Below are 25,953 nucleotides of genomic sequence, written 5' to 3'. Positions count from 1 at the left end.
GGATTTGAAATATTTTAGGATATTTTAGGTATTTTAATAAATATGTCAGAATTTCAAGAAATATCCTCGGATTTCTAAATATTATACATATTTTAGGATACTATGAAAAATAACAACGAATTATGAAGAGATTAATAAACTTTTAAGGAATTTTAAGATTTAAAAATTTGTTTAAGGGATTTTAAAGAATTTCCCTGAAATTTGAGTTTTAAAAGATTTCCGAGGATTTAAACAATTTTAAGGAATTTTAAAACGTCTCAAGGTATTGTAATCAATTTTCAGGGTTTGAAGACATCATATTTCTTGTAATTTCACTTAATTTTACGGGATTCTGTATGAGATTTCAAAAGCTTTGACATATTTTCCACAGTTTAAAAAAATTTCGGGGAATTTCTAAAAGATTTCCAAAATTATAGGCGATTTTCAAGAAGTTTATTGATTTTAAGTGAAAAAAAAAATTTCAAAAGCTTTTAAAAGTTTCAAGGGATTTCAAAAGATTTTAAAAGATTAAAAATATTTTTGGGAATTTAAAAATAATTACAAAAAATTTTCAGGAGATTCACAAAATTAAAGGGAATTTAAAAGGATTTGGAATATTTAAGGATATTTGAAAATATTCCAATTCCTTTCCAAGAGCTTTGAAAAGTTTCAAGAGATTTAAAAATATTTCAAACTATACTTCTAATGTCTTATGTTATTTTAAAAGATTCCAACGCTTTTGTAAAAGCATAAAAAATGTTCAAGGTATTTTAACAAATCTTTTAAAGGATTTGAAATATTTTTTTGGCACTTTTAAAAGAATCCTAGGAATTTTCAAAAGTTTTCAATAATTTTTAGAGATTTTTTTTTAGATTTCCGTTATTTTTACAAGAATTTTTGAAAATTCCAAGTCATTTTTAAGAACTTTGAAACGTTCCATGGCATTTTTGATTGATTTCAGTAATTTCAAGATATTTCAGCAGATTTGAAATGTTTGATGGAATTTTGAAAGATTCCAAGGAATTTGAAATAGACTTTAATAATTTGAAAGTATTCCAAATATTTAAAATAATATTTGGATATTCTTAAATCTTCTAAGGAATTTTCAAGAACTTTAAAAAGTTTCAAGGATTTCAAAAATCTCAAATATTTCAGGGAAATTGAAAAGATTCCAATGAATTTGTAATTGATTTCAACAATTTGATGGATTTCAAATTATTTGAAATACTTTGCAGAATGTTCAATATATTTTAATAATTTGAAGAGATTCTAAATAACTTAAAAGCTTTTTGTGTATTTTTAAAAGATACTTTCTAGAATTTCGCAAGATATAGAATAATTTTACAAAACCTATAAAGTTTTATGATATTTAAAAAAAACGTGTAGGTATTTAAATAAATTTTTCAGAATTTTTGAAAAAATCGACAGATTTTTTAGAATTTTACGGGATTTTATAATATTTTAATGATTTTCAAAGAATTTATTTACAAAAAATGAGAGATTTCTCAGGGTTTCAAAGAATTCAAGAGATTTTCAAGTACTTTTTGCAATTCTTTTGGAATTTTCTTTTAAATTCACCTTCAATTTTTAGGCTTTGCATCAAATTCTTTTAAATTACCTTGAATTTTTCTAAATTGATTTCAGACTTACTGAGTTCAATAAATTTTGTTTATTCGCCTTCAATCTTGGTGAATATTTTTTATTTTTTCCCATTAATTCGAATTTTTTTCTTTTGCATTTTTTTTAATTCAAAAGAACATATAATAAATTTCAATTTTGTTAAATATGAATGGTCAGGGTATTTTGAAAATTCGATTTTTGCGACTACACTGATCTTTCCAATCTTCTGCTTCACTTTGATCAATTCTCACGACTTATTCCTTAGAAATACGCTGTGATAACAGAAACATTTGTTTTTCCTAAACCTTTTTTTTCTTAATTTCTAACCCTCTTTTTCTACAAAAAACAAAATTCAAAAGTTCCTCCAGTTTCTGATTTCAATATGAATTTAAACAGATCTTTTTTTTCTGTCCAAAAATATTTACGTGTGAAAAAAAGCTTTGAAATTGTGTAGAAATCATTTTTCAATCCCCAATTTTTAGTTTAGCCTTTGTTTCTAATTTTAATTTCTACTTTAATTTTAATTTCTAAGTTTCTTGAATTTCATTTAATTGAATGGATTATTTGTACGTCGTATTTGTATATATTTACCGCGTTTTTTACCTGAGTGAATAAAGAAGTTCAGTGAATTTAACAAAAATCTTTTTATTGCCTATCTAACTCAATTTTGAGTAAATTTTATTTATTCTCCCTCGTATTTTTTCGTCACGTCTACGTAATCACCATCCGGACACTCGTAATTTTCAATTGCTGGGGTGAAAGTTGGCCCGCGAACTTCGTGAGTCAAAAATGAAGTATCGCACTAAAAAAAGAAAGGTCTAAAATTAGTTGAATTTGTAAAAAAATGGTAAAAAAAAATTATTTAAGAGTTCCCCAGACTTCACACTCTCTTCCATTCTCCTCTTTACTCATTTTTTTTAACCCTATTTTCAAAATATTTTCCCTTTTCTCGTTTTTTTCCGATTAAATGCAAACTGAATGAATAGAACCCAATACGAAAATTCAACTATTTTTGGTTAAAAATTCGTACCTTCTAGTTAAGAATAGTACTTTTATATTTTTGGATCACAATATATTTATTTTGTTTAAAAAGTGTAGTATTTGGCGGAAAATTTAATTATTTTCTCGCAATCTTGTCTATTTTGGTAAGAAAATAAATCTTCTTGGTTACAAGATCAACTGGTTGGTTTAAAGTTTACTACTTTATTAATAACTAATTTTACTAGTTGAAGATTCATCTTTTTAGTTGAAATTTAAACTTTTGATTAAAAATTCATCTTTTTGGTTTCAAAATTCCACTGGTTTTGTAGAATATTTCACTATTTAGGTAAAAATGAACTTTTTGGTTGAAAATTCAAATTTTTCAGGTTCAAAATTCAACTATTTCGTAGAGAATTTGCCTTGTTAGTCTGAACATTCAACAATTTGGTTGAGGATTTAAATACATTTTGGATCTTCTTTTTTGGTTCTTTACATAATTAAACTTTTTGTTAGAAAATTCCATTACTTGGTTGAACAACTTTCCTCGAAATTCATTTTATTGTTTGGAGATTAAACTATTTAGTTCAAAATTCGTTTTTCTGATTTAAATGAATTTTTTGTTTGACTGAAAATTTAAATATTCCACTTTTGATTCAAAATTGATAATTTATAGTTGAAAATTCAACTATTTGGTTGAAAGTTTCACTACTTTGTTAGAAATTTATTTTATTGGTTACACATTTAACTTTTGTGTTGAAAATGCGTTCTTTTTTTGGTTGCAAATTAATTATTTTTACTGAAAATTTAACTGTTCCATGTTTAGTTAAAAATTGGTCGTTTTTAGTTGAAAATTCAACTATTTCGTTAAAAGGTTAACTACTTTGTTAAACATTTATTAGACTGGTTACAGCTTTAACTTTCTTGTTGAAAATTCATTCTTTTGTGAGTTAAGGATTTATATTTTTCACTGTAAAGTTAACTGTTAAATTTTCAATAGAAAATGGATCGTTTTTAGTTGAAAATTTCACTATTTGGTTAAAAATTTGGGTTTTTTGTTGTTGTTGAAAAATGGTCTTTTCTGGAAATAAAAATAATCTACTTGGTTAAAAGATCAACTAATTAGTTCAAACTTCACTACTTTGTTAATAATTAATGTTATTTGTTGAAGATTCATCTTTTTGGTTGAAATTTAAATTTTTCGTTATAAAAACATCATTTTAGCTTTAAAATTCAATTATTTTTTTAGAACATTTCACTATTTAGTTAAAACTGAACTTTTTGTTTGAAAATTCCAATTTTTCGGGTTCAAAATTCAACTATTTTATAGAGAATTTGCCTTTTTAGTCTGAAAATTCAACAGTTTGGTTGAGGATTTAAATACTTTTTGGAAAATTCATTTTTCTGTTTGAAAATTAATTTTTTGTTTTACTGGAAATTAAAATATTCATTTTTTGATTCAAAATTGATAATTTCTAGTTGAAAATTCAACTATTTGGTTGAAAGTTTAACTACTTAGTTTAAAATGTATTTTATTGGTTACACATTTAACTTTTTTGTCGGAAATGCGTTCTTTTTTTGGTTGAAAACTAATTATTTTTACTGTAAATTTAACTGTTCCATTTTTTATTCATTTATTTATAATAAGATATATTTTATAATAAAATTCTCGAACAATAAGATTCCCGAATAAAAAAATTTTCGTATAATAAAATTCTCGAATAATAAAATTAGTTGAAAATTCATGTATTTTATTCAAAATTCGTATGTTTTGATAAAACATTATTCTCAGTTGAAAATACTTGGGGGAAAGTTGAAATTTTTGAAAATTTATTTATTTAGTTCATTCTTCGGTTCAGAATTTTAATTTTTTTTAATTTTAAACTGTAAATTTAATTGTTACATTTTTAATGTAAAACGAATCGTTTTTATTTTTAAATTCCACTGTTTAATTGAAATTTTTTTTTTGTTGAAAACTTGTGGTTTTTGAAATGAAAATTAATCGTCTTGGTTAAAAGATCAACTTATTCGTTTAAAGTTCACTACTTTATTAATAATTAATTTTATTAGTTGAAGATTCATCTCTTTGATTGAAATGATTAACTTTTTGATTGAAAATTCAAATTTTTCGGGTTCAAAATTCAACAATTTCGTAGAGAATTTGTCTTTGTAGTCGAAATTCATTTTATTGGTTGAAGATTGAACTATTTAGTTCAAAATTCGTTTTTCTGATTCAAATTATTTTTTTGTTTCACTGAAAATTTAAATATTTAATTTTTGATTCAAAATTGATCATGTCTAGTTGAAAATTCAACTATTTGGTTGAAAGTTTAACTACTTTTTTAAAAATGTACTTTATTGGTTACACATTTAACTTTTTTTGTTGAACATGCGTTCTTTTTTTGGTTAAACATTAATTATTTTAACTGTAATTTGAACTGTTCCATGTTTAGTAAAATATGGATCGTTTTTAGTTAAAAATTCCACTATTTGCCTGAAAATTAATTTTTTACTGTGAATTTAATTGTTCCATTTTTGGTAGAAAATTGATATTTTTTAGTTGAAAATACAACACATTTAGTTCGCCTTTTTTTTAATCACACATTTTTTAAATAATATTTATTAATCTGGTTGCAAAATGAACAAATTTGTTAAAAATTCATTTTAGTGCAAAAGAATTTGCTTATTTTACAGAAAATTCGTTTTTGTGGATGTAAATTAAATTTCTCAAATAAAACATAAACTTTTTTATTATTAGCTAAAAATTTATCTTTTTTGGTTCAAAATTCAACAACTGGGTTGAAAGTTGAACTACTTGGTGAAAAATTCATTTTGTTGAGGAAAAATTTATTTAGTTGAAAATTCGTCCTTTGCTTAGTTGACAATTACTTTTTTTTTTAAACTAAAAATTCAATTATTCCATTTTTATTTGAAAATTAATCGTTTATAGTTGAAACAACTACTTTGGGATTGAAAATTCATGTATTTAAAAAAAAATCGTCTTTTTGGCAGAAAATTAATTTTTTAATTGAAAATTTAACTATTTCATTTCTGTTTCAAAATTATTCGTTTTTAGTGGAAAATTTAACTACTTTGTTGAAAATTCAACTATTTTGTGAAGAATTCAACTATTTTCATAAAAAATTTGACTAATTGGTTGAAAGTTGAACTATATTGTTTAAAATTACTTTTATTATTCAAAGATTTGTAAATTAAATTTCTCAACTGACACTTTAAGTTTTCCATTTTTGGCTAAAAATTGAGATTTTCGTTCCAAATCCAACTACTGGGTTTCAATTTAAACTACTTTCTTTTAAAAAAATTTAACTGAAAACTTAATGATTTCATTTTTAGTTGAAAATTTATCGTTTTGTTGATCAAAAAATTCAAATTGTTTGTTAAAAATTCATTTTATTAGATAAAGATTAATCTATTTTTATTAAAAATTAGTTTGTTTTTAGTAGAAAGTTAATTTATCTCCAAATTTGAAAATTGGTCTTTTTGGTTTGAAAATTTAACTCCATGGTTGAACGTTGAATTATTTGGTTAAAAATCCATGTTATTGGTTGAAAACCGATTTACTTTTTTTGAAAATTTGTTCTTATATAGTGGAAAATTAATTTTTTTAACTGAAACATTTACGTTTTCATTTTTGGCTGAAAATTGATATTTCTCGTTAAAAATTATTTGTGTTTAGTTGAAAATTCAACTATTTTTGTTGAAAAATTGTTTGTTGTTGTTCAACTATTAATTTGTTAACTAAAAATATAACTATTCCATTGTTAGTTAAAATGCATCTTTACAATTTTTTTGTTTTTTGTTGTAAAAATGGTTTTGTGATTTGCTTAAATTTCTGGATATAAAGTTGAATTATTTTTCTAGAAAAATTCACTATTAAGAAAAATAATGAACTTTTTGGTTTGAAAATTTAATAATTCGGTTAAATATGGAACTGTTTGATTAAAAAATAACCTGTTTTTAACTTAAGTGTTCTATTTTTGGTTGATAATTGACCTTTTTTTGTTGAAAATTCAACCACTTTGTTGAAATTTGAACTATTTTCTGAATAATTCATTATACTTTTTTGGTTAAAAAATAAGCTCTTTGGTCGAAAGTCTAAATACCTAGTTAAAAATTAAACAACTTTGTTGAAAATTCATTTTATTGGAAGAATATTTTCGTAGAAAAATCGTCTTTTTTATTTTAAATTATTTTTCTAAACTCAAAATTTAATTATTCCATTTTTCGTTTGGATGGATCGTTTTTGGTTGAAAATTCAATTATTTGGTTAAAGATTGGTGCATTGAATGTCCACTTATTTATTAATAATTAATTGTATTCGTTGAAAAATCATTTTTGTGGTTGAAATTGAACTTTTTTTAAATTAAAAATTCAGTAATTTGGTTAAATATTCGTCGTTTTGGTTTGAAAATTCAATGATTTTTTTAATAAAATTCCATTATTTAGTTAAAAATTTACTTTTTGGTTGAAAATTCATTCTTTCGGGTTCAAAATTTAACTATTTTGTAGAGAATTTGCCTTTTTGGTTTGAAAATTCATAAATTTGGTTTAGGATTTAACTACTTTCTGGAAAATTCATTTTTTCAGCAATTATTCTTCTTGGTAGAAAATTTCAATACATCGCTAAACAAATTTCTTAAAAATTCATTTCATTGGTTGAAGGTTGAAATATTTAGTTTAAAACTAGCTTTTCTGGCTGAAAATTAATTTTCTTAACTGAAAATTTAAAAATTACATTTTTGGCTGGCAAATTTTAGTTAAAAATGTAACAACTTGTTTTAAAATTTAACAACTTTGTTAAAAATTCATTTTAGTAGTTACAAATTTGACTTTCTTGTGGAAAATTCGTTCCATTTCTTTTACTGAAAAATTTAATGCTTCATTTTTTGTTGAAAATTCATGTATTTTATTAAAAACTCGTGTATTTTGATAGAACATTAATCTCAGTTGAAAATACTTGGGGGAAAGTTGAATTTTTTGAAAATTTAATTTACTACACATTTAATTATTTGGTTGCAAATTCGTTTTTTTTTTAAATTTGATAATTGAACTGTTTTGATAAAAATTCGATTTGTTAAAGGTAATTTTACTAGTTACAGATTTAACTATTTGCTTGAAAATTCATTTTTGTTTTTGTAAATTAATTCTTCAAACTCTAAATTTAACCGTTCCATTTATCGTAGAAACTTGATTATTTCTAGTGGAAAAGTCACCTACTTTGTTAAAAACTCATCATTTTCGGCCGAAAATTCGTCTATTGATAAAAAATTCTTGTTTAAAATTCGAAATTCATATTTTCTGAATTTTTTTTTTTAATTCGTCTTTCTGGATTAAAAATTTAACTATTTGGCAGAAAATTCTTATTTTTTGCTTGAAAGTTCAAATATTTGGTTGTAAATAACTGTTCGATCTAAACATAATTTTTTAAAATGAAAATTCAACTTTTTTGTTAAAAATCTTCTTGCTTGGATGGTTATTAACTTTTTTGTTCGAAATTCGTACCTAATCCCTATTTCCCCTGGAATTTCAGCCTGTGAACACTGGTTTCCGTTTAAAATTCTTCAATCCTAAACACTACAGTTTAAATTGATTTCTAAGCATTTTAGTTCTACAATACTGATTTAAAAGTATTAAAATATTAATTACAAATTTGAATTAATTAAAATGATTCATGGTAAAATTGTCAGAAATGGACGCACCTGAATAGCTGCTTGATAAAGTTCCTCAGATTCTTCTCGAAGATTTTTGAGCGCTTTTTCCTGAGAATTTTGAATACTTTCCAGAGTTAACATATCTTGTCGATATTGCTTGAGTTTGTAGTGAGACCATTCCTTTTGTAAAAGTATCCTCTGTTCTGCAATTTCGGGAGGAACTGGAGGTAAGTTGCGAACTCGTATTCTGAAAAAAGAATTTTTAAATAAATATTAAACAAGCTCAGGATAATTTTCTTTTCAATATCTTTCAAAATTGCAAAAATTCTGATTGAAACCCTTGAAGGTCAGATTTATACTTAATAATTTTAGATTTAAATATTCTAAATATTTGGTTTCAATGGGACGATTGAAAAATCACGAAAAAGAACATTTCCTATTTCGAAAATTTACGAATAATAAAATTGTCAAATAATAAAATTGCCGAATAATAAAATTTGCGAATAATAAAATTCCCGAATTGGAAAATTCTCCAATAATACATACAATTAGGGAATAATAAAATTCCCGAATTGAAAGCTTCCCGAATAATAAAATTCCCGAATAGTTTACAATATTATCGAATCGGAAATTTGCGAAAAATTAAATTTTTTTTTCGAATAATAAAATTCCCGAATTGAAAGCTTCCCAAATAGCTTCTTATATTATCGCATTGTAAATTTTGAAATAATAAAATTTGCGCTTAATTAAATTCCCGAACAATAAGATTCTCGAAAATAAAATCCCCGAATTGGAAAAGTCTCGAATAATACATACAATTAGCGAATAATAAAATTCCCAAATAGTTTATAATATTACCGAATTGGAAATTTTCGCAAAAAAATTTTTGCGTATAATAAAATTCCCGAACAATAAGATTCCCTAATAACAAAATTTTCGAATAATAAAACTCCCGAATAGTTCATAACATTTAGGAATTGGATGTTTGCGAAAAATTAAAATTGCGCATAATAAAATTCTCGAACAACAAGATTCCCGAATAACAAAACATTCAAGTAATAAAGTTCCCGAATAATATAATTTGTGAATAATAACATTTTCGTATAATAAAATTCCCGAACAATAAGATTTCCGAATAATAAAATTTGCAAAAAATAAAATTCCCGAATTGGAAAAGTCTCCAATAATACATACTATTAGCGAATAATAAAATTCCCGAATGGTTTATAATATTGCCGAATTGGAAATTTGCGAAAAATAAAATTTGTGTACGATAAAATTCTCGAACAACAAGATTCCCGAATAACAAAACTTTCAAATAATAAAATTCCCGAATAATAAAATTCCCGAATTGAAAGCTTCCCGAATAGGTTATAATATTACAGAATTGGAAATTTCCGAATAATAACATTTTCGTATAATAAAATTCCCGAACAATAAGATTTTTGAATAATAAAATTTGCAAAAAATAGAATTTCCGAATTGAAAAAGTCTCCAATAATACATACTATTAGCGTATAATAAAATTTCCGAACAATAAGATTTCCTAATAACAAAATTTTCGAATAATAAAATTCCCTAATTGAAAGTTTCCCAAATAGTTTATAACATTACAGAATTGTAAATTTTGAAATAATAAAATTTGCGCGGAATTAAATTCTCGAACAATAAGATTCCCGAAAATAAAATGTTCAAAAAATAAAATTCCCGAATTAGAAAAGTCTCGAATAATACATACAATTAGCGAATAATAAAATTCCTAAAAAGATAACTTTCCTAATAATAAAATTCCCGAATAGTTTATAATATTACCGAATTTGTAATCTCCCGAAAAATAAAATTTTCGTATCATAAACTTTCCGGGGAATAAGATTCTCGAATAATAAAATTCCTAAAAACTGAAATTTCTGGATGATAAAATTCCAGAATTATAAAATTCCCGAACAATAAAATTTCCGAAAAATAAAATTTCCGAAACATAAAATTTGCGAATAATCAATTTTCCGAATTGAAAACTTCCCGAATATCAAAATTCCACAATGGTTTATAATATTACAGAATTGGAAATTTCGGAATAATAAAATTTGCGGAAAATTAAATTCTAGAACAATAAGATTCCTGAAAATAAAATTTGTAAAAAAAATTTCCAAATTGGAAAATTCCCGAAAAAAAAGAATTTCCGAATAATAAATATCCAGAATAGTTTATAATATTGCCGAATTGGAAATTTCCGAATAATAACATTTGTGTAGATTAAAATTCCCGAAGAATAAGATTTCCGAATAACACAATTAGCAAATAATGCAATTCCCGAATAGAAAACTTCCCGAATAGTTTATAATATTACCGAATTGGAAATTTCCGAAAAATAAAATTTGCGTATAATAAAATTCCCGAACAATAAAATTTCCTAATAATAAAATTCCCGAGGTGAAATCTTCCCGAATAAAAAAATTCCGGAATAGGTTATAATATTACAGAATTGAAAATTTTCGAATGATAAAATTAGTGTATGATAAAATTTTCAAATAATAAAATACTCGAATAATACAATTTACGAAAAATGAAATTTCCGAATTGGAAAATTTTCGAATAATAAAATTCCTGAATAGTTTATAATATTACCAAATAGGAAATTTCCCGTATGATAATATTTTCGTATAATAAACATTCCTAAACAATAAGATTCTCGATTAATAAAATTTCCAAATAATTAAATTCCTGAATTATAAAATTCCCGAATAATAAAATTTCCGAAAAATAAAATTCCCGATTTGGAAACTTCACCAATAAAAAAATTCCCGAATAGTATATTATCTTACAGAATTGGAAATTTACGAATAATAAAATTTGCGTATAATAAAATTCACGAACAATCACATTCCCGAAAATAAAATTTTCAAATAATAAAATTGCCGGTTAATAAAATGTACGAAAAAAGAAATTCCCGAATTGGAAAATTAATTGTTTTTGAATTGAGAAAAAGATTCACGCAGAAATATATTTTTTTCAATTATCGTTATTTTAAATTCAGATAATAATTTTATTGCTGTATTTTTAATAAATAAATATTTATCAAAATACTTTCAATTGTTTCAATTCGGAAATTATCTAGATCAGATATGTTATAATTCAGCAATTTTCTGATGGGAATTTTATTTTTCTAGATTTTTCAGTCATCCCGTTTCAATTTCAGCCAGTTTCATATTTAATAATTTTAGATTTAAAAAATTCCAAATTATTTGGTTTCAGTTTGAATTTTCATTTTCAGTATAAAGAATTTGTGATTAAATAATTTTGTCATATTCAAGTCTTTAACATCGGAAGATTTTAGCAATAGGCATTAAAAACTTAATTATTTTTTATTTGAAAATGTTCAAGGGTATTGACAATTTTTAAATAAACTAAAAAAACTCAATTTCGAATTGAAAGGCTTAAAATTGTGCAATTTCAAATTTAGAATTGCAGAAATCTTTTTTTGTATTTCTTTTTTTTTAATTTTAAGTTAATATCTTGAACTTTCTCGAAATTAATTATTTAAAATTAAAAAATATTTGATTGGAATATTTCAAGAACGAAAAATAATACTAAACGAAGTTAAAAACTTTTTCAATTAGAATGAAAATGGTTAAATTTATAAAACTATAATTAACAATTTAATAAGTTTCAACGTTCCGTAGCACAACTTTTTTTTATGTTTTTCATTTTACATGCTTTCCATTTAAAATTATTTTGGTTTGAGAGTTGAAAAAAAAGAATAATTCAATTTTTAAGTTTTATAATTGAATATTTGTCCACTTTGAACGGTGAAAATGACGGTGAATTTGTTGTATAAGAAAAAAAGTTGTCTGATCAATTTTAATATTAAGTAATAATTTTTTTATATAATAACAATTTAAAATTTTAGAACTTCAGAAGCTTTGACTTGAAAACATTCAACTTAGTTTTCGACTTAATATTGTGAAATTTTAATCGCTTTGAATAAAGAAATTATTATTATTTATAAGTTTTCAATTTTTAATTATTCAGATTTGAATTTTATTATCAGATTCTTACTTCTTCTCCTTATAGATCACTGGTGGTATTTCCATTTCCAAAATTGGTTTCGGCGTCTTGGCGATTTTTGTCAACCTTTTAATCGCTCTTTCGATCTTTTTTTTCCTCCTCTCAACTCTGCGTTTTAAAATCTGCGGATCAAGTCTCCTTTTCCTCTTCATAGGTTCGGCCCTTCATTTTTGAAAGAAAAGTGCAAATTTTGTCAATAACATAAAAAATTAAACTTTGATACATATAGAATTATCCCCTTTTACAGTACCATAATTGAAAATAATGTATTAGACATTTTTAAATTTATTTTTCTAGAAAATAATAATTTTTTCTTATATCTTTCACATTTTTCCATGAAAAGTTACAAACTCTTTTTAAAAATCTGAAAAAATGTGAAATAAGTAAAATAAAATAATTATCTTACCCCACAAAAGGAACGAAAATAAAGAAAATAATTTTTGATAAAAAGATATACATTTTTCAATAAAGAATATAAGTTTTTAATTAAAAATTAAATATTTAGGTACATTTCCAGATAAAAAAATTAATTTCTAGACAAACAAAATAATTTTCGAATTACTTAATTCAAATAAAAAAGGCGAATTTTGAACAAAATAGTTGAGTCTTCAACCGGAATGATGATTTTTCATAAAATAAAATTCATTTTCTGCTCAAAAAGACAAATTTTGAACAAAATACATTATTTTTCCACAAAATAGTTGTCGAACATTCGTATTTTTGGCTTGAAAATTTAACAGTTTGGTAGAAAATTAAAGCAAATATATGAAAATTAAATTTTTGTTAAACATTCTTACTTTCCGGTTGAAAATTTAATTGTTTTGTAGAAAAAATTCCTTTTTTTGCAAAATTTAATATCTTTATACATACCATCTTCTTTGGTAAAAAATGCAACAATTTTGTTGAAAATACATCTTCTTAGTAAAAATTAAACTATATGGTTAAAAAATATAATATTTATTTGAAAAATTAAATACTGCGTAGAAAATTATTTTTTTTTTTATAAATTCATAATGTCGATTTAAAAGTTCATCTATTTTCTGCAAAAATTAATCTATTTGGTTGACAATTCGCCATTTTCGGGTAGAAAATTATTCTTTTTTTTAAATTCATTTTTTTGGATGCAGATTCAACTATTTTGTTAAAAATTCGTCTTTTCTGGTTCAATTTAACTGCTAGAAAATCTATTTTTTTAAATTTAATTTTATAATCGGAAAATGTAACTATTCCATTTTAGTTCAACACTTGTTTTTTTGTTATGAAAATTCAACTGTTTAGTTCAGAATTCAACTATTTTGGTGTAAATTCGTCTTTTTAAGCAGAAAATTAATCTTATTTGTTGAAAAATCATCATTTCGGTTGAGGATTCAACTATTTTATTCAAAATTCGTGGTTTTTAGTTTTTAATTCAACTAAAAAACACAACTTTTTAGCAAAATGGTTGAATCATCAACCAAAATGATGATTATTAAAAAATAAGGGTTCCAGTAAAATGGAATAGTTAAATTTTCAGATTAAACAATGTAATTTAAAAAAAATGAATTGTCGACCAGCTAAATTGAACCAGAAAAAAATTTAAACAAAATAGTTTAATCTACAGCCAAAAAGATGATTCTTCGACCAGAAAAGGTAAATTTTCTATGAAAATCATTAATTTTCCAAGAAAATAGTTTAACTTTTAAACCGAAATTATTAATTTATAACAGAAAATTTTTTTTTTAAAGAAGCAGTTAATTTTTGAAAGTAATAGTATAATTTTTAACCATCTACTTGAATAATCACGACGAAGATTCATTTTCAAAGAAGCTTATAATTCTTAATATTTCAAGGAAAAACTATTTTAATTTGAAATAATAAACAGTTGGATTCAACCAAAGAAGACAAATTTTCAACAAAATAGTTCAGCCCTAAAAAAAATATAGGAATTTTCAAACAAATAGTTGAATTTTTTGATAGAAAAGTTCAATTTTAAATTAAAAATATAAATTTATAACCAATAATAGAATATTTATATTACTAGTTTAAAAAAATGGGTTAAATTTTCCACTTTAAAGATGAATTTTCACAAATTAAATTGATTTTTAACAAAGTAGTTCAACTTTCAACCAGGTAGTTGAATTTTCAAAGATGTTTTAAGCAAAAAATTTTATAATTTTAAACAAAAACAATTGTATGCAATACAAAAATATGAATATATCACAAAATAGCTCAAGTTTGAGGCAAAGGGATAAATTTTTAACTGAGAAGATTAATTTTATATTAAAAAAATACAAATTTTCCACCAATTAGATAAATTTTCAACAAAAAAAATACTTTTTTAACAAAGCAGTACAAATTTCAATCCAGTTGTTGAAATTGTTACCAAAATGTATAAATTTAAGCAAATTGTGGAATTTTCAATCAAACAGTTGCATTTTTATCCAAGAAAGATGCAATTTAAACTAAAATAGCCATATTTTTTAATTAAAAAGACAAATCTTTACCAAAAAAATTCAGTTTGAATTTTTAACATCGAAATATAAAATGTTTTTAAAACATTTTAAAATGTTTATAAAATGTTTTTTAAAATAAAGAATGAGAACTGAATTGTCTTCGAAGATAAATTAAATTTATAAACCAAAAATATGAGTTTTTTACAAAATAGTTCAACTTTCAACCAAAGAGAAAGATTTTTAACTAAAAACATAAATCTTCAAAAAAAATATTTCTAAAATATATGTTCAATTAAAAATTGAACGATTACACTTTTTAATAAACTGAACACTTCTTAAATTAAAAGTTAACTTATTTTCATTTTAAATAGTTTTAAAACCCTTAGAAAGCTTCAAAATCTTGAAACGTCTAAGTTTTTTAATTTATTTAAATTTTAAATGTAATTTTGGCCGAACTTCTAAAAATCTTTTTAAATTATTAAAAATCTTCCCAAAATTTTTTTACATTCCGAAAAATAAAAAAGACTTCCTTAAAATATTCCAGATTCATTTTTGGCAATTTCGGAAATCTTTTTAAATATTGTCATAAAATTAATTTTTTAAAATAGAATGTCATTTTCATTTTTCCTAGGAATCTTAAGAAAATGTTATTTTTTCTTTTGAAGCCTTTCATATATTTTAAAAAGCTTCTAAATTTTTTCTTCATCAAAGTTCAATCATTTTACTTGTAAATTAATATTTTTTGTTTAGATTTAAATATTTGATTTATAAATCCTGATTTTACATGAAAAATCAAATATTTCTAAATATTAAGTCATTGTTATTTTTCTTTATAACAAAAATTCATATTTTAGACTAAACAAAAAAATGTTTAATTTAATAAAAGTTTTTAATTTGAATATATAATTTTGAAATTTATTTTAAATTGAAAATAGTTTATAAAGTTTAAATCAGGTGTTTATATTTGTTTGATTGCAGTTTAATTATTAACGTAAAAATCTGTAAATTCTTAAATTTGAACTGATTCAAAAACAAAAAAGTAAAATTTGTTGGTAGAAAAATTCGTCTTTTTCAGATGAAAATTCAACTTTTTGATCAAATATCAACCTTTTTTTACCCATATTTTTGGTTTAAAAAATTACCTGTTTTTTTGTCGTTGAAAATTCGTATTTTTAAAATAAAAATTCGACATCTTGAAATATTTGTAAAAATTATAGAAAGAAAATCCATAGTTTTTTAAGAATGAAATATTATTTGACAATAAAATAAGAATAGTAGGAATAAGATAAAAACCTTACCAAAGAGGTTCCGTTGCCTTAAAATAAAGAGGAAGAGAATTGGTGGTAAAATTCCTCGCTGTTCCTGCTACATTTCCAATCGATAATCTATCGAAAAATACGAAGACTTGAAACTTCCCGAATAAAAAATACTTTTCTAAAATCTAAATTAAAAGCCCTTTAATGTTTAGTTAGTTTAGTAGAACAAATGAAACAAATTCGGAGCAGTCACTTCGAATCCAGCATTATAAATGAAAGTAAAGGGGACTTCTTCAGTCTTTAATAGTCAATCAAATAAAATGTTGCAACATTTGTTGATTCAGTTAAAAGTATTTTAATGAAAAAGATCAGATGAGTGAAATAATTACAAAAAAGAAATATAATTTTATTGCAGAAGCAAATATTGATAATCATAACCTAAAAACGAAGTCATCATTCTTTCATGTAACAAATCCGATTTATAGATGACAAAGAGGCTAAATTTAGTGTTCAATTTAGGGCTATAATCATATATTATCATCAAAAATGTATTTTTACCAAGGAAATCGATGTATAATTGAAACTGAAAATTTTGACCTTTTATAGGTTATGTTGGAAGACCTAAAAATTAAGATGCTAGAAAAACATGAGGCTGAAAACAGAATGTGATTTACTTACCTTGATAGAGAGGATAAAATCCCTGAAAACATGATCGCCTGATGATAATTGTCACCTTAATTAATAATAAATATAAACAAATCTCTTCATTCCCTTTTTGCGATTAGCAGACGGCAAATACGAGAATAGGATGTGCGCATGTGCTGTCGCGCAAAATTTATAATTTGAATCTCGTTTTATGTTAAAAAATGTTAAAAATTACTTTTTCAATTGCTCATGCATCTCTTTGGCAAAAAAATTAACCATTTAGTTATTGTTAAAAATTAGTTTTTTTAGAATTAAATGTTAATTTTAAAAGAAAAAAATTCTACTACTTGTTTTGAAAATTAAAAAATTTCGTTGAAAGCCAACTTTAAAAAAAAAAATTACTTCGTTGAACGTTGAACAATTTTATTCAAAATTCATTTTTTTAATTGAACATGCATCCGTTTGGTAGAAAATGTAACAATTTTGTTGAAAATTTGTTTTATTTTTAGTTTAAAATCAATTTATTTGACTGAAAATTGATAATTTCAATAAAAAATTCAAGTGTTTGGTTCAGCTTTTTTCTTTTTTAGTTTAAGATTCGACTATTTGGTTAGAAGCTCAGATATTAAACATTCGTCTTTTTTCTAAGAAAGTCGACTGTTTAGTATTAAGTGTTAAAAATAAAAGATTAAAAATTTTTTTCTTGGACATGCATCTCTTTGGTAGACAATTTAATTACTTTCTTACAAATTTGTTTCACTTTTGGTTGAAACTAAATTCTTTAAACTGAAAATTCATATTTTTAGTAAAAAATTTCCAGTTTTTGGTTCAGAATTGACCTTTTTTAGTTGAAGATTCGACTATTTGGTTACAAGTTCAGATATGGTGGAAAATTCGCCTTTTTTCTTAGTGACTCTACTTTTTTGTATTAAATTTTAATATTAAAAAATAAAAAATTCTACTATTTGCTTGAAAATTTAAATATTTCGTTGAAAATACCACATTTTTATTAAAAAGTCATCTATTTGGTCAAAAATTCAACTATTACGTTGAAAATTAAACAATTTTCTTGAACATTCATTTTTTTGGTTGAGGATTCATCTCTGGTTATAAAAATGTAACTATTTTGTTGAAAATTTTGTTTTATTTTTTGTTGTAAATAAATTTCTTCTACTGAAAACTTAATCTTCTTTTTGCTAAATCACCCGACATTTTAGTATTAAATGTTAACATTAAAAGTTTAAAAGTTCAAGTATTTGGTAAGAATGTAATTATCTTGTTGAAAAAGCAAATATTTTGTTTAAAAGTTATATTTTTTGGTCAAAAAACCAACTGCTTGGTAGAACTACATTATTAAAAATTAATTTTTTGGATGAACACCTCTTTGGTTAAAAAATGTATTTTTTTTTTTTAAATTTGTTTCATTTTTTATTGAAACTTTCTTTTTAACTGAAAATTTAAACTTTCCATTTTTTTAAAGAAAATACAACTTTTTAAAATTAAAATTTCAAATATTTGATACAAATTCAGTTCAAAATTCAGCAACCAATTGGTTGAAAGTTGAACTGCTATATTAAAAACTAATTTTTTTATCAACATTCATCTCATTGGTTGCAAACTACTTTTTTGAAAAATTGTTTCATTTTCTTTGAAAATTAAAATTTTCAAACTAAAAATTTCAATAATCCATTTTTTATAGAAATTTTATCTTTTGTAGATAAAAATAATACTATTTCGTTCAAAATTCATATTTTTTAGTTGAATATTCAACTATAAGCTAAACATTTATTTTAATTCAAAATTTTTCTAATTAATTTTTTTTTAAATTGAACTATCTGGTTAAGTATTGAATTCTTTTGCTGAAAATTTATTTTCTTTTAGGAATAAGTATTTTAGTTGAAAAAGTAAAAAAAAAATAGATTGAAAATTGATATTTTGTAATTGAAAATTCAATTATTTGGTTAAATATTCACATTTTTTTGTTAAAAATTCGTCTTTTTTGATTAAGAATTTGAATGGTCACCATGTGCATATGTTGGTTAAATTCGACTCTTTTAAGTTTCAAATTAAAATCCTTTTTGGTTGAAATATTAATTATTGCATATTTTGTTGAGAATTCATATTTTTTAATTAAAAAATGAGCTGCTTGGTTGAAGGTTGAACGACTTGGTAAAAAAATAGATTCTTCTTGGCTCAAGGTTTATCACTTTAGTTTAAGTTTCACCTATTTTGGTAGGAAATACAACTATTTTGTTAAAAATTAGTTTTTTGAAGGTATAACTCTCTGGTTGCAAATTTAATTATTTTGTTAAAAATTAGTTTCTTTTTGTAAAAACTTCATTTGTTTTGGTTCAAAATTAAACCATTTTATAAAAAATTCATATTTTGTTAAACATTCGTATTTTTTGTTGAATTCAACTGATTAAAAATTCGTTTTGTTTGTTGCAAATTAATTTTTTTACTAAGAATTTAACGCCTTTATTTTTGGCTGAGAACTTATTATATATGTAGTTTAAAAATTTAGTTATTTGTTCTTTGGTTAAAAATTTAAATATTTTGTTACATTCATTTTTTCTGGTCGAAAATTCCACTGTTTTATGGAAAATTCGTTCTTCTGGATTAAAAATTCAACTTTTAAATCAACTGTATTTTTAAAAATTCGTCTTTTTGGCTTGAAAAATCAACTACTTCGTTGAAAATTAATTTTTGTGCCAGATTTACCTCTTTGGTTGAAAAATTAACTAATTTTTTAAATTAACTAATTAAATAAAAATAAATAAATTTTTTTTTAAATTTAAGAAAATAAACAAAATTTTTTTAAAAATTAGCTAATTTTGTACAAAGTTAGTCTTGTTTCCGAAAAAATAATTGGTATTGGTTGAAAATTGAACCATTTGATAAAAAATTCATAAATTGTTAAACATTCGTATTTTTGGATTAATTAATCTAAATGAAAATTCTTTTTATTCGTTGATGAAAACTTATCATTTATGAACGTTAAAAATTTAGTTATTTATTAGTTGCTTAAAAAATCAAATATTTCGTAACATTAATTTATTCAGGTTGAAAATTCAACTGTTTTATTAAAAATTCGTTCTTCTGGATTGAAAATTCATCTTTTACTTCAACTATATTATTTTTAAAAAATCATCTTTTTGAGTTGAAAAATCAACTATTTGATTGAAAATGTAACTGTTTTTATTTAAATTTTAATCTTTTTTGTTTGAAAATTCAACTGCGCTGACAGAAAAGTTATCTCTCTTGGTTGAAAATTTCATTTTTGGTTGAAATTTAAACTGTCTTCAACAAAATTCGTCTTTTCGACTGAAAAATTCATCTTTTTTCTTCAAAATTGCAAGTTTAAGTTAAAAATACAAATATTTTGAAAATTCGTATTCATTTTTTTAATTCCGGTGTTTTAAATTTCAAATAAAAATATTTTTTTGGTTCAAATGTCAATTATCACATGTCTTATTGAGGAATCGTATTTATTGATTAAAAAATCAGTTACTTGGTTGAAAGTTGAACCACTTTGTAGAAAATTGATTTTCTTTTAGGTCGAAGATTCATTTTAGTTGAAGATTGAACTTTTTTATAGGAAATTCAACTATTTGGTTAAAAATACATTTTTGTTAAGATTCACTTCTTTCGAGGAAAATTGGACTATTTGGGTGGAAATTTGTTTGTATTTTTCCTTTTATAAAAATCCATTTTTTTATATGAATATTTAACTATTACATTTTTGGTTAAAAATTGAACTATTTGATACAAAATTCATGTATTTTGTTAAACATTCGTCTTCTTCGTTGAATTCAACTGATTAACATTCTTTTTCCTTGTTGTAAATTAATTTTTTCACTGAAAATATATATATTATATCAAATATATTTTTTTAGTTGAAAATTAATCTTTTTTGGTATAAATAATATCTTCTACGTTGCAAATTCATCTTTTTAATTTCAAAATAAAATGTGTTTTGGTTAAAATACCAATTATTGCATGATTTGTTAAGAATTTATATTTTTTTATTGAAAAATCAGCTACTTGGTTGAAAGTTGAACCCCCTTGTAAAAAATATATTCATTTTGGTTTTAGTTTTTCTTGTTAAAAAAAATTTTTTTATCATTAAAATTTAAATATTCCTGCTTTTGTTTAGAATTGAGCTATTTGATATAAAATTTATATTTGGTTAAACATGCGTCTTTTTTGTTGATTTCATTCGATTACAACTTTATTTCTATTTTGTAAGTTATTTTTTTTACTAAAAATTTATCTATCATACAAATAGATATTTTTAGTTCAAATCTGATTTTTTCCAGTTGAAAATTTCTCCTTTTTGCTCGAAGTACTATCTTCTTTGTAGAAAATTCATCCACTTTTCTTTAAAATATAGGGTTTTAGGTTAAAAACTATTCCGTTAGGGTTGAAAATTTAACTAATATGTTGAAAATCCGCATTTATTGGTTAAATTCGACTCTTTTTAATTTCAAATTAAAATCTTTTTTGGTTGAAGTATCAATTATTGCATACTTTGTTGAGAATTCCTATATTTTCATTGGAAAATCAGCTACTTGGTAAAAAATTGAATAACTTCGTAAAAAATAGATTCTTTATTGGTTTTTGTTTTTTGGTTTGTTCAAAAATTAATTTGTTTATCTTAAAATTGAAATATTCCTTTTGGTTGAAAATTGAAGTATTTGATAAAAATTCATATTTCGTTAAACATCAATTTTTTTGTTGAATTCAATGGATTAAAAATTTGTTTCTTTTTTGTAGAATAATTTTTTTTTTACTGAAAATGTATATGTTAAATAAATAGATATTTTTAGTTGCAAAATGATCTTTCCCAGTTGAACATTCACCCATTTTGGATAAAAATGTAAGGGTTAGGATGAAAATTAATACGCTTCTCTTAAAATTTAAATATTTCGGTTTTCGTTGAAAATTCAACTATTTGATAAAAAATTCATCTTTTGTTAAACATTTGTCATTTTTGTTGAATTCCACAGATTATTATTTACTAAGAACGTATCTATTATAGAATATAGATATTTTCAGTTGAAAATTGATCTTTTCAAGTTAAAAATTCGCCTTTCTTGGCATAAATAAAATTTTCTTTGCTGAAAATTCATCCATTTTGGTTAAGAATTAAAGTGTTGTTGAGAATTCATATTTTTTAAATTAAAACTCAACTAATTCGTTTAAAGTTGAATGACTTTGTATAAAATTTATTCTTTTTGTTTGAAGACTTCACCATTTTAGTTGAAGACGTCAACTATTTTGGTAGTAAATTTAACTATTTGGTTACAAATTAATATTTTTTAAATATTCACCTCTATGGTTGAAAATCTAACTATTTTGTGGAAAATTAGTTTTCTTTGTTTGTTAAGAATTAATTTTGTTTATCTTTAAATTTAAATATTCCTGTTTTGGTCGAAAATTGAACTATTTGATAAAAAATTCGTATTTTTTGTTTATTTCAACTAATTAAAAATTCGTTTTATTTGTTGCAAATTAATTTTTTAACTGAAAATTTAATGCCTCCATTTTTGGATGAAAACTTATCATCTATGTAGGTTAAAGATTTAGTTATTTAGTTAAAAATTCAAATATTTTGTTAAAATAATCTATTTTGCTTGAAAATTGAACTGTTTTATTAAAAATTCATCATTCTAGATTGAAAATTCATCTTTTTTGTATGAAAATTCAACTTTACTGGCAGACAAATGATGCTTCCTGGTTCAAAAAATAATAAAAAAATTCAACTATCTTCGACAAAATTCGTCTTTTTGACTTGGAAGTTCATGTTTTTTGGCTAAAAATTTAATTATTTAGTTAAAAGTACAATATATTTCGAGTTGAAATCTTAAGAATAAAAGAGGGCAAAAAAAATAATCTGAGATTAATCATTTTATTGTAACAAATTTGTAGAAAACTAGAAAAATATATTTTTTTTTCTCTAAAGAATAAACTTAAACTCAAAAATCTAAATTAAATCGGCGACATTCATAGGCATTTCGTCGACTGTGGTAGCATAAAATTGTTCAATATCACGCATTACGCTTATATCCTCCGCTTTCAAAAAACTAACTCCAACACCTTTTCGACCAAACCGACCTGACCGACCCAACCTGTGAATATAAAGCTCCCTATTATTCGGAAAATCATAATTAATTACTAACGACACCTGCTGGACGTCTAATCCTCGAGCCCATACATCCGTTGTAATCAAAACGCGACTGCAAACACAAAAATATGAAAAAAATATTGAGTACAAGTTTCATTCAAATTGGCAAAAATGGATGCAAGAATAAATAGAATATTAGTAATAAATAAATTGGATCCTCAACTAATAAAAACTTATTTCAAATTTCATTAGCTTGTTCCATCATTTTCTCCAACAAATTAAGAATTTATGAGATTAAAAAAATATGTAGGGTGGTCGATTTAATCGACGAAATAAAAATTTCGGTCATTTCCCGGTTCGCAAACATTTTTCACGGCCAATGAAATTTAAAAAAATGGAAAACGAAAGCTAAAAAAATCTGCACTTGAGGTAATAAAAACTGAGTTGCAAATGAAAAGACTCAAAGTGGAACTGTTAAATGTTGAACTTTTAAAATTGAAATTTAAAAGCTTTTAATTAAAAAATTTGGTATACAATTACTCAATAATTTACGCGTATAAAATTAAAGGTACTAACATTTTTCAATATAAAAAATATAAATCCACGTTATCATTTCCAATACTCGAAATTAAAAAATCAATCAATGAAGTTTAAAATTTTTTAAATTATATAATTTTAAGGAATTTTAAGCTAGAAACATCGAATATTGAAAAATTGAAAATATTTTAACTGAACACTTTTTAAATTAGAAATTCAATTATTTTCTTTTTAAATAGTTTAAATATCTTTGAAAAGCTTCAACATTTTATTTCAAAATCTTGAGAAACCTAGAAATTGTTTTAAATTTGTTTTAAATTAAAAATTATTTTGGAAATTTTTTCAGAACTTCTAAATATCTGTCAAAATTAATTGCAGTTTTTCTACAATTTTCAGAAAATCCTGCAAATTTTAGAAAATTTCTTTACAATTTGGATGTATGAATAACAACTGAACCTTTATTATTTGTAGGCTAAACTAGATTAATTTTAAGAGATATGTAGAGGTTTTGAAAAGATTCAAACTTAATGTAAAACTTGAAATGATAGCTTAATATAGAACAAAATGTAGATTTTAGCAGATTTTAAGCAAAAAAGTTAGATTCTTTTCAAGAATTGTGAAAGGCTTCAAAAGAATAAAAACATTTTCTTAATATTTCTAGGAAAATTAAAAATAACTTTTCACTTTGAAAAATTATTTTAAGAGAATATTTAAAAAGTTTTTCAAAGATTTAAACAAAATTTTCAAAAAAGATTCTAGAAGATTTTAAGAAAACTTTCTAAAATTTGCATGATAATTTTGAATCTTTTTAAAACTCCGAAATATCTCTTAAAATTACGCAAATTTTTTCTACAAATATTCATTTGTAAATTATACATCAAAAATTTTAAAATTTCACTTACAAATTAAGCATTTTTCAAATACAACAATTAAAATTGTAACGTTAAAAGTTTAAAGGATTTTCGAAATTTTAACAATTCCAGGTTTTCTATGTTAAACAATTCAGTTGAAGATTCTTTACTTTAAATATTTGGTTTCAATTTACTTGTCTTAAATAAAAACTCAAATATTGCTAAATATTCAATAATTAATCTTTTTTTTTAATAAAAAATTTCAAATTGAATGGGTTAAAAATGGAATATTTTAGACTGAAACAATATTTTAAATTTAATAAAATCCTTTAATTAAGAATATATTATCATGAAGTTATTTTTAAGTTCAAAATAGTTTATAAACTTTCAGTCCGACATTCACACTTGTTTAATGACTGAAACTTTCAAATTGAAACCGTTTAAGTTTTAACGTTAAAAACTGAAAATTTTTAAATTTTGAACTGATTTAAAATCGTTTTGGCAGATCGTTTTTGTTCACTTTTTATTACTTAAAGTACAGATAAATTAAAAAAAATGTATTTATTCATTAAATAAAAATGTTTTTTATCCAAAATTTTCAACATCAAAGGCTTTTATTTTTTCAAGTTTTTAAGAAAGCATTAAAAAATTCTTTAAATTAAAAATGTAAGCTTAGAAATAAAAATTTTAAATCGAAAATTTTTAAAGTAAAAAAATGTTAAATTACACATTGTAAGCAAAATAATAGCATAAATGAAAAATATAACAATTCCACTAATTATTTAAAAACTGCTCAAATCGAACGTGGACAGATTTTTCTTCTACAAATTTGTAAAATTCCCGGTAAAAAAAAAATTCACTGTCATTTCCCGGTTTTTCCCGGTCTCAAAAAATTCCCGGTCCAGCGGCCACCCTGAATATAGTACATGTTACAATATAATTTTCAGTTGCGATTTTTTTTTCAGTATTTTAATTTTAAATCTATCCGCTTTTAGGATGAACGGTTTAATCGAGGAAACTCTTTTGAATTTTACGGGATTAAAATTGAAGCTACAAATTAATTTAAATACGTATAAAATGTAAGATTTTAACACTTTTCAATTGAACAATTTAAAATTAAATGCCATGAAACCTGATAAAAATCTTAAAAATAAAAAAATGTTCCAATTTCAATTCATGAAAAAAAAAAGAAAATTTTCTTCCTTTCAACTTGATAAAAATCTTGTTACAAAAATGTTCCTCTTCAAATTCAGAAAAGAAATAACACAAAACTGACATCACTTCTAACGCGATAAAAATCTTAAAAATAAAAAAGTTTCCTCTTTCCAATACAGAACAAAATAATTTCCTTCCTTCCAACTCAATAAAAATGTTCAAAATAAAAAATAGACTGTTCTTAAAACAAAAAAATTAAAAAATGTTTCTCTTTTAATTGAGAAAAAATGTAATACCTCCAATTCGATAAAAATCTTTAAAATAAAAAAATGTCCCTCTTCCAATTCAGAAAAAATTGAAAATCGAAATTTCCTCCCTTCCAACTCAATAAAAAAAAATTACGCTCCTCCTAATCAGGTAAAAAGTTGAAAATCAAAAGTTCCCTCTTTTAACTCAATAAAAAGAATTAAATAAAAAATAGCCTTTTCCAATTCAGAAAAAAATTAAACCTTAAATTTCTCCTTTGCTACTGGAAAAAAATCTCTAAAATAAGAAAATGTTCCTTTTTCTAATTCAGAAAAAACGAAAATTTTCTTTCCTTCAACTCGATAAAAATCTTTTGAAAAAAATATTCCT

At 23.1% G+C, this 25,953-nt stretch overlaps 2 protein-coding genes across 3 annotated transcripts in view; both read right to left on the bottom strand.

The window, feature by feature from the left end:
* Nucleotides 1-2,224: 2,224 nt before the first annotated feature.
* Nucleotides 2,225-16,819, bottom strand: LOC117172682 (39S ribosomal protein L40, mitochondrial). The gene is made up of 5 exons (XM_033360817.1): nucleotides 16,681-16,819; nucleotides 16,045-16,131; nucleotides 12,306-12,476; nucleotides 8,298-8,496; nucleotides 2,225-2,401 (listed from the first exon to the last, which is right to left on the bottom strand). Exons 1-5 carry the CDS (start codon nucleotides 16,710-16,712, stop codon nucleotides 2,282-2,284), a joined length of 609 nt encoding a protein of 202 aa, XP_033216708.1. The 5' UTR covers nucleotides 16,713-16,819; the 3' UTR covers nucleotides 2,225-2,281.
* A 5,726-nt stretch (nucleotides 16,820-22,545) lies between these two features.
* Nucleotides 22,546-25,953, bottom strand: part of LOC117173088 (eukaryotic initiation factor 4A-III-like) — a 30,778-nt gene continuing 27,370 nt past the window's right edge. For both annotated transcript variants that reach the window (XM_033361471.1, XM_033361472.1), the window contains exon 5: nucleotides 22,546-22,886. In XM_033361471.1, coding sequence (XP_033217362.1) covers nucleotides 22,634-22,886 — 253 coding nt within the window. In that variant the 3' untranslated portion in view covers nucleotides 22,546-22,633. The remainder of the gene's footprint in view (nucleotides 22,887-25,953) is intronic.

The sequence above is a fragment of the Belonocnema kinseyi genome, chromosome 5 (assembly GCF_010883055.1).
Source record: "Belonocnema kinseyi isolate 2016_QV_RU_SX_M_011 chromosome 5, B_treatae_v1, whole genome shotgun sequence".
Taxonomy (NCBI): Eukaryota; Metazoa; Arthropoda; class Insecta; order Hymenoptera; family Cynipidae; genus Belonocnema; species Belonocnema kinseyi.
Note: the sequence above shows the minus strand (reverse complement) of the source record. Positions and strands in the feature narration are given on the sequence as shown.

Bases quoted from the DNA above. Each gene is read 5' to 3' on its own strand.
- LOC117172682 (XM_033360817.1), bottom strand. From the start codon at position 16,712: ATGTTTTCAGGGATTTTATCCTCTCTATCAAG. The intron at 16,132-16,680 runs GTAAGTAAATCA...ATTTTTCGATAG, and splicing joins ATTTTATCCTCTCTATCAAG to ATTATCGATTGGAAATGTAG. The intron at 12,477-16,044 runs GTAAGGTTTTTA...TCAAAAATGAAG, and splicing joins AAGGCAACGGAACCTCTTTG to GGCCGAACCTATGAAGAGGA.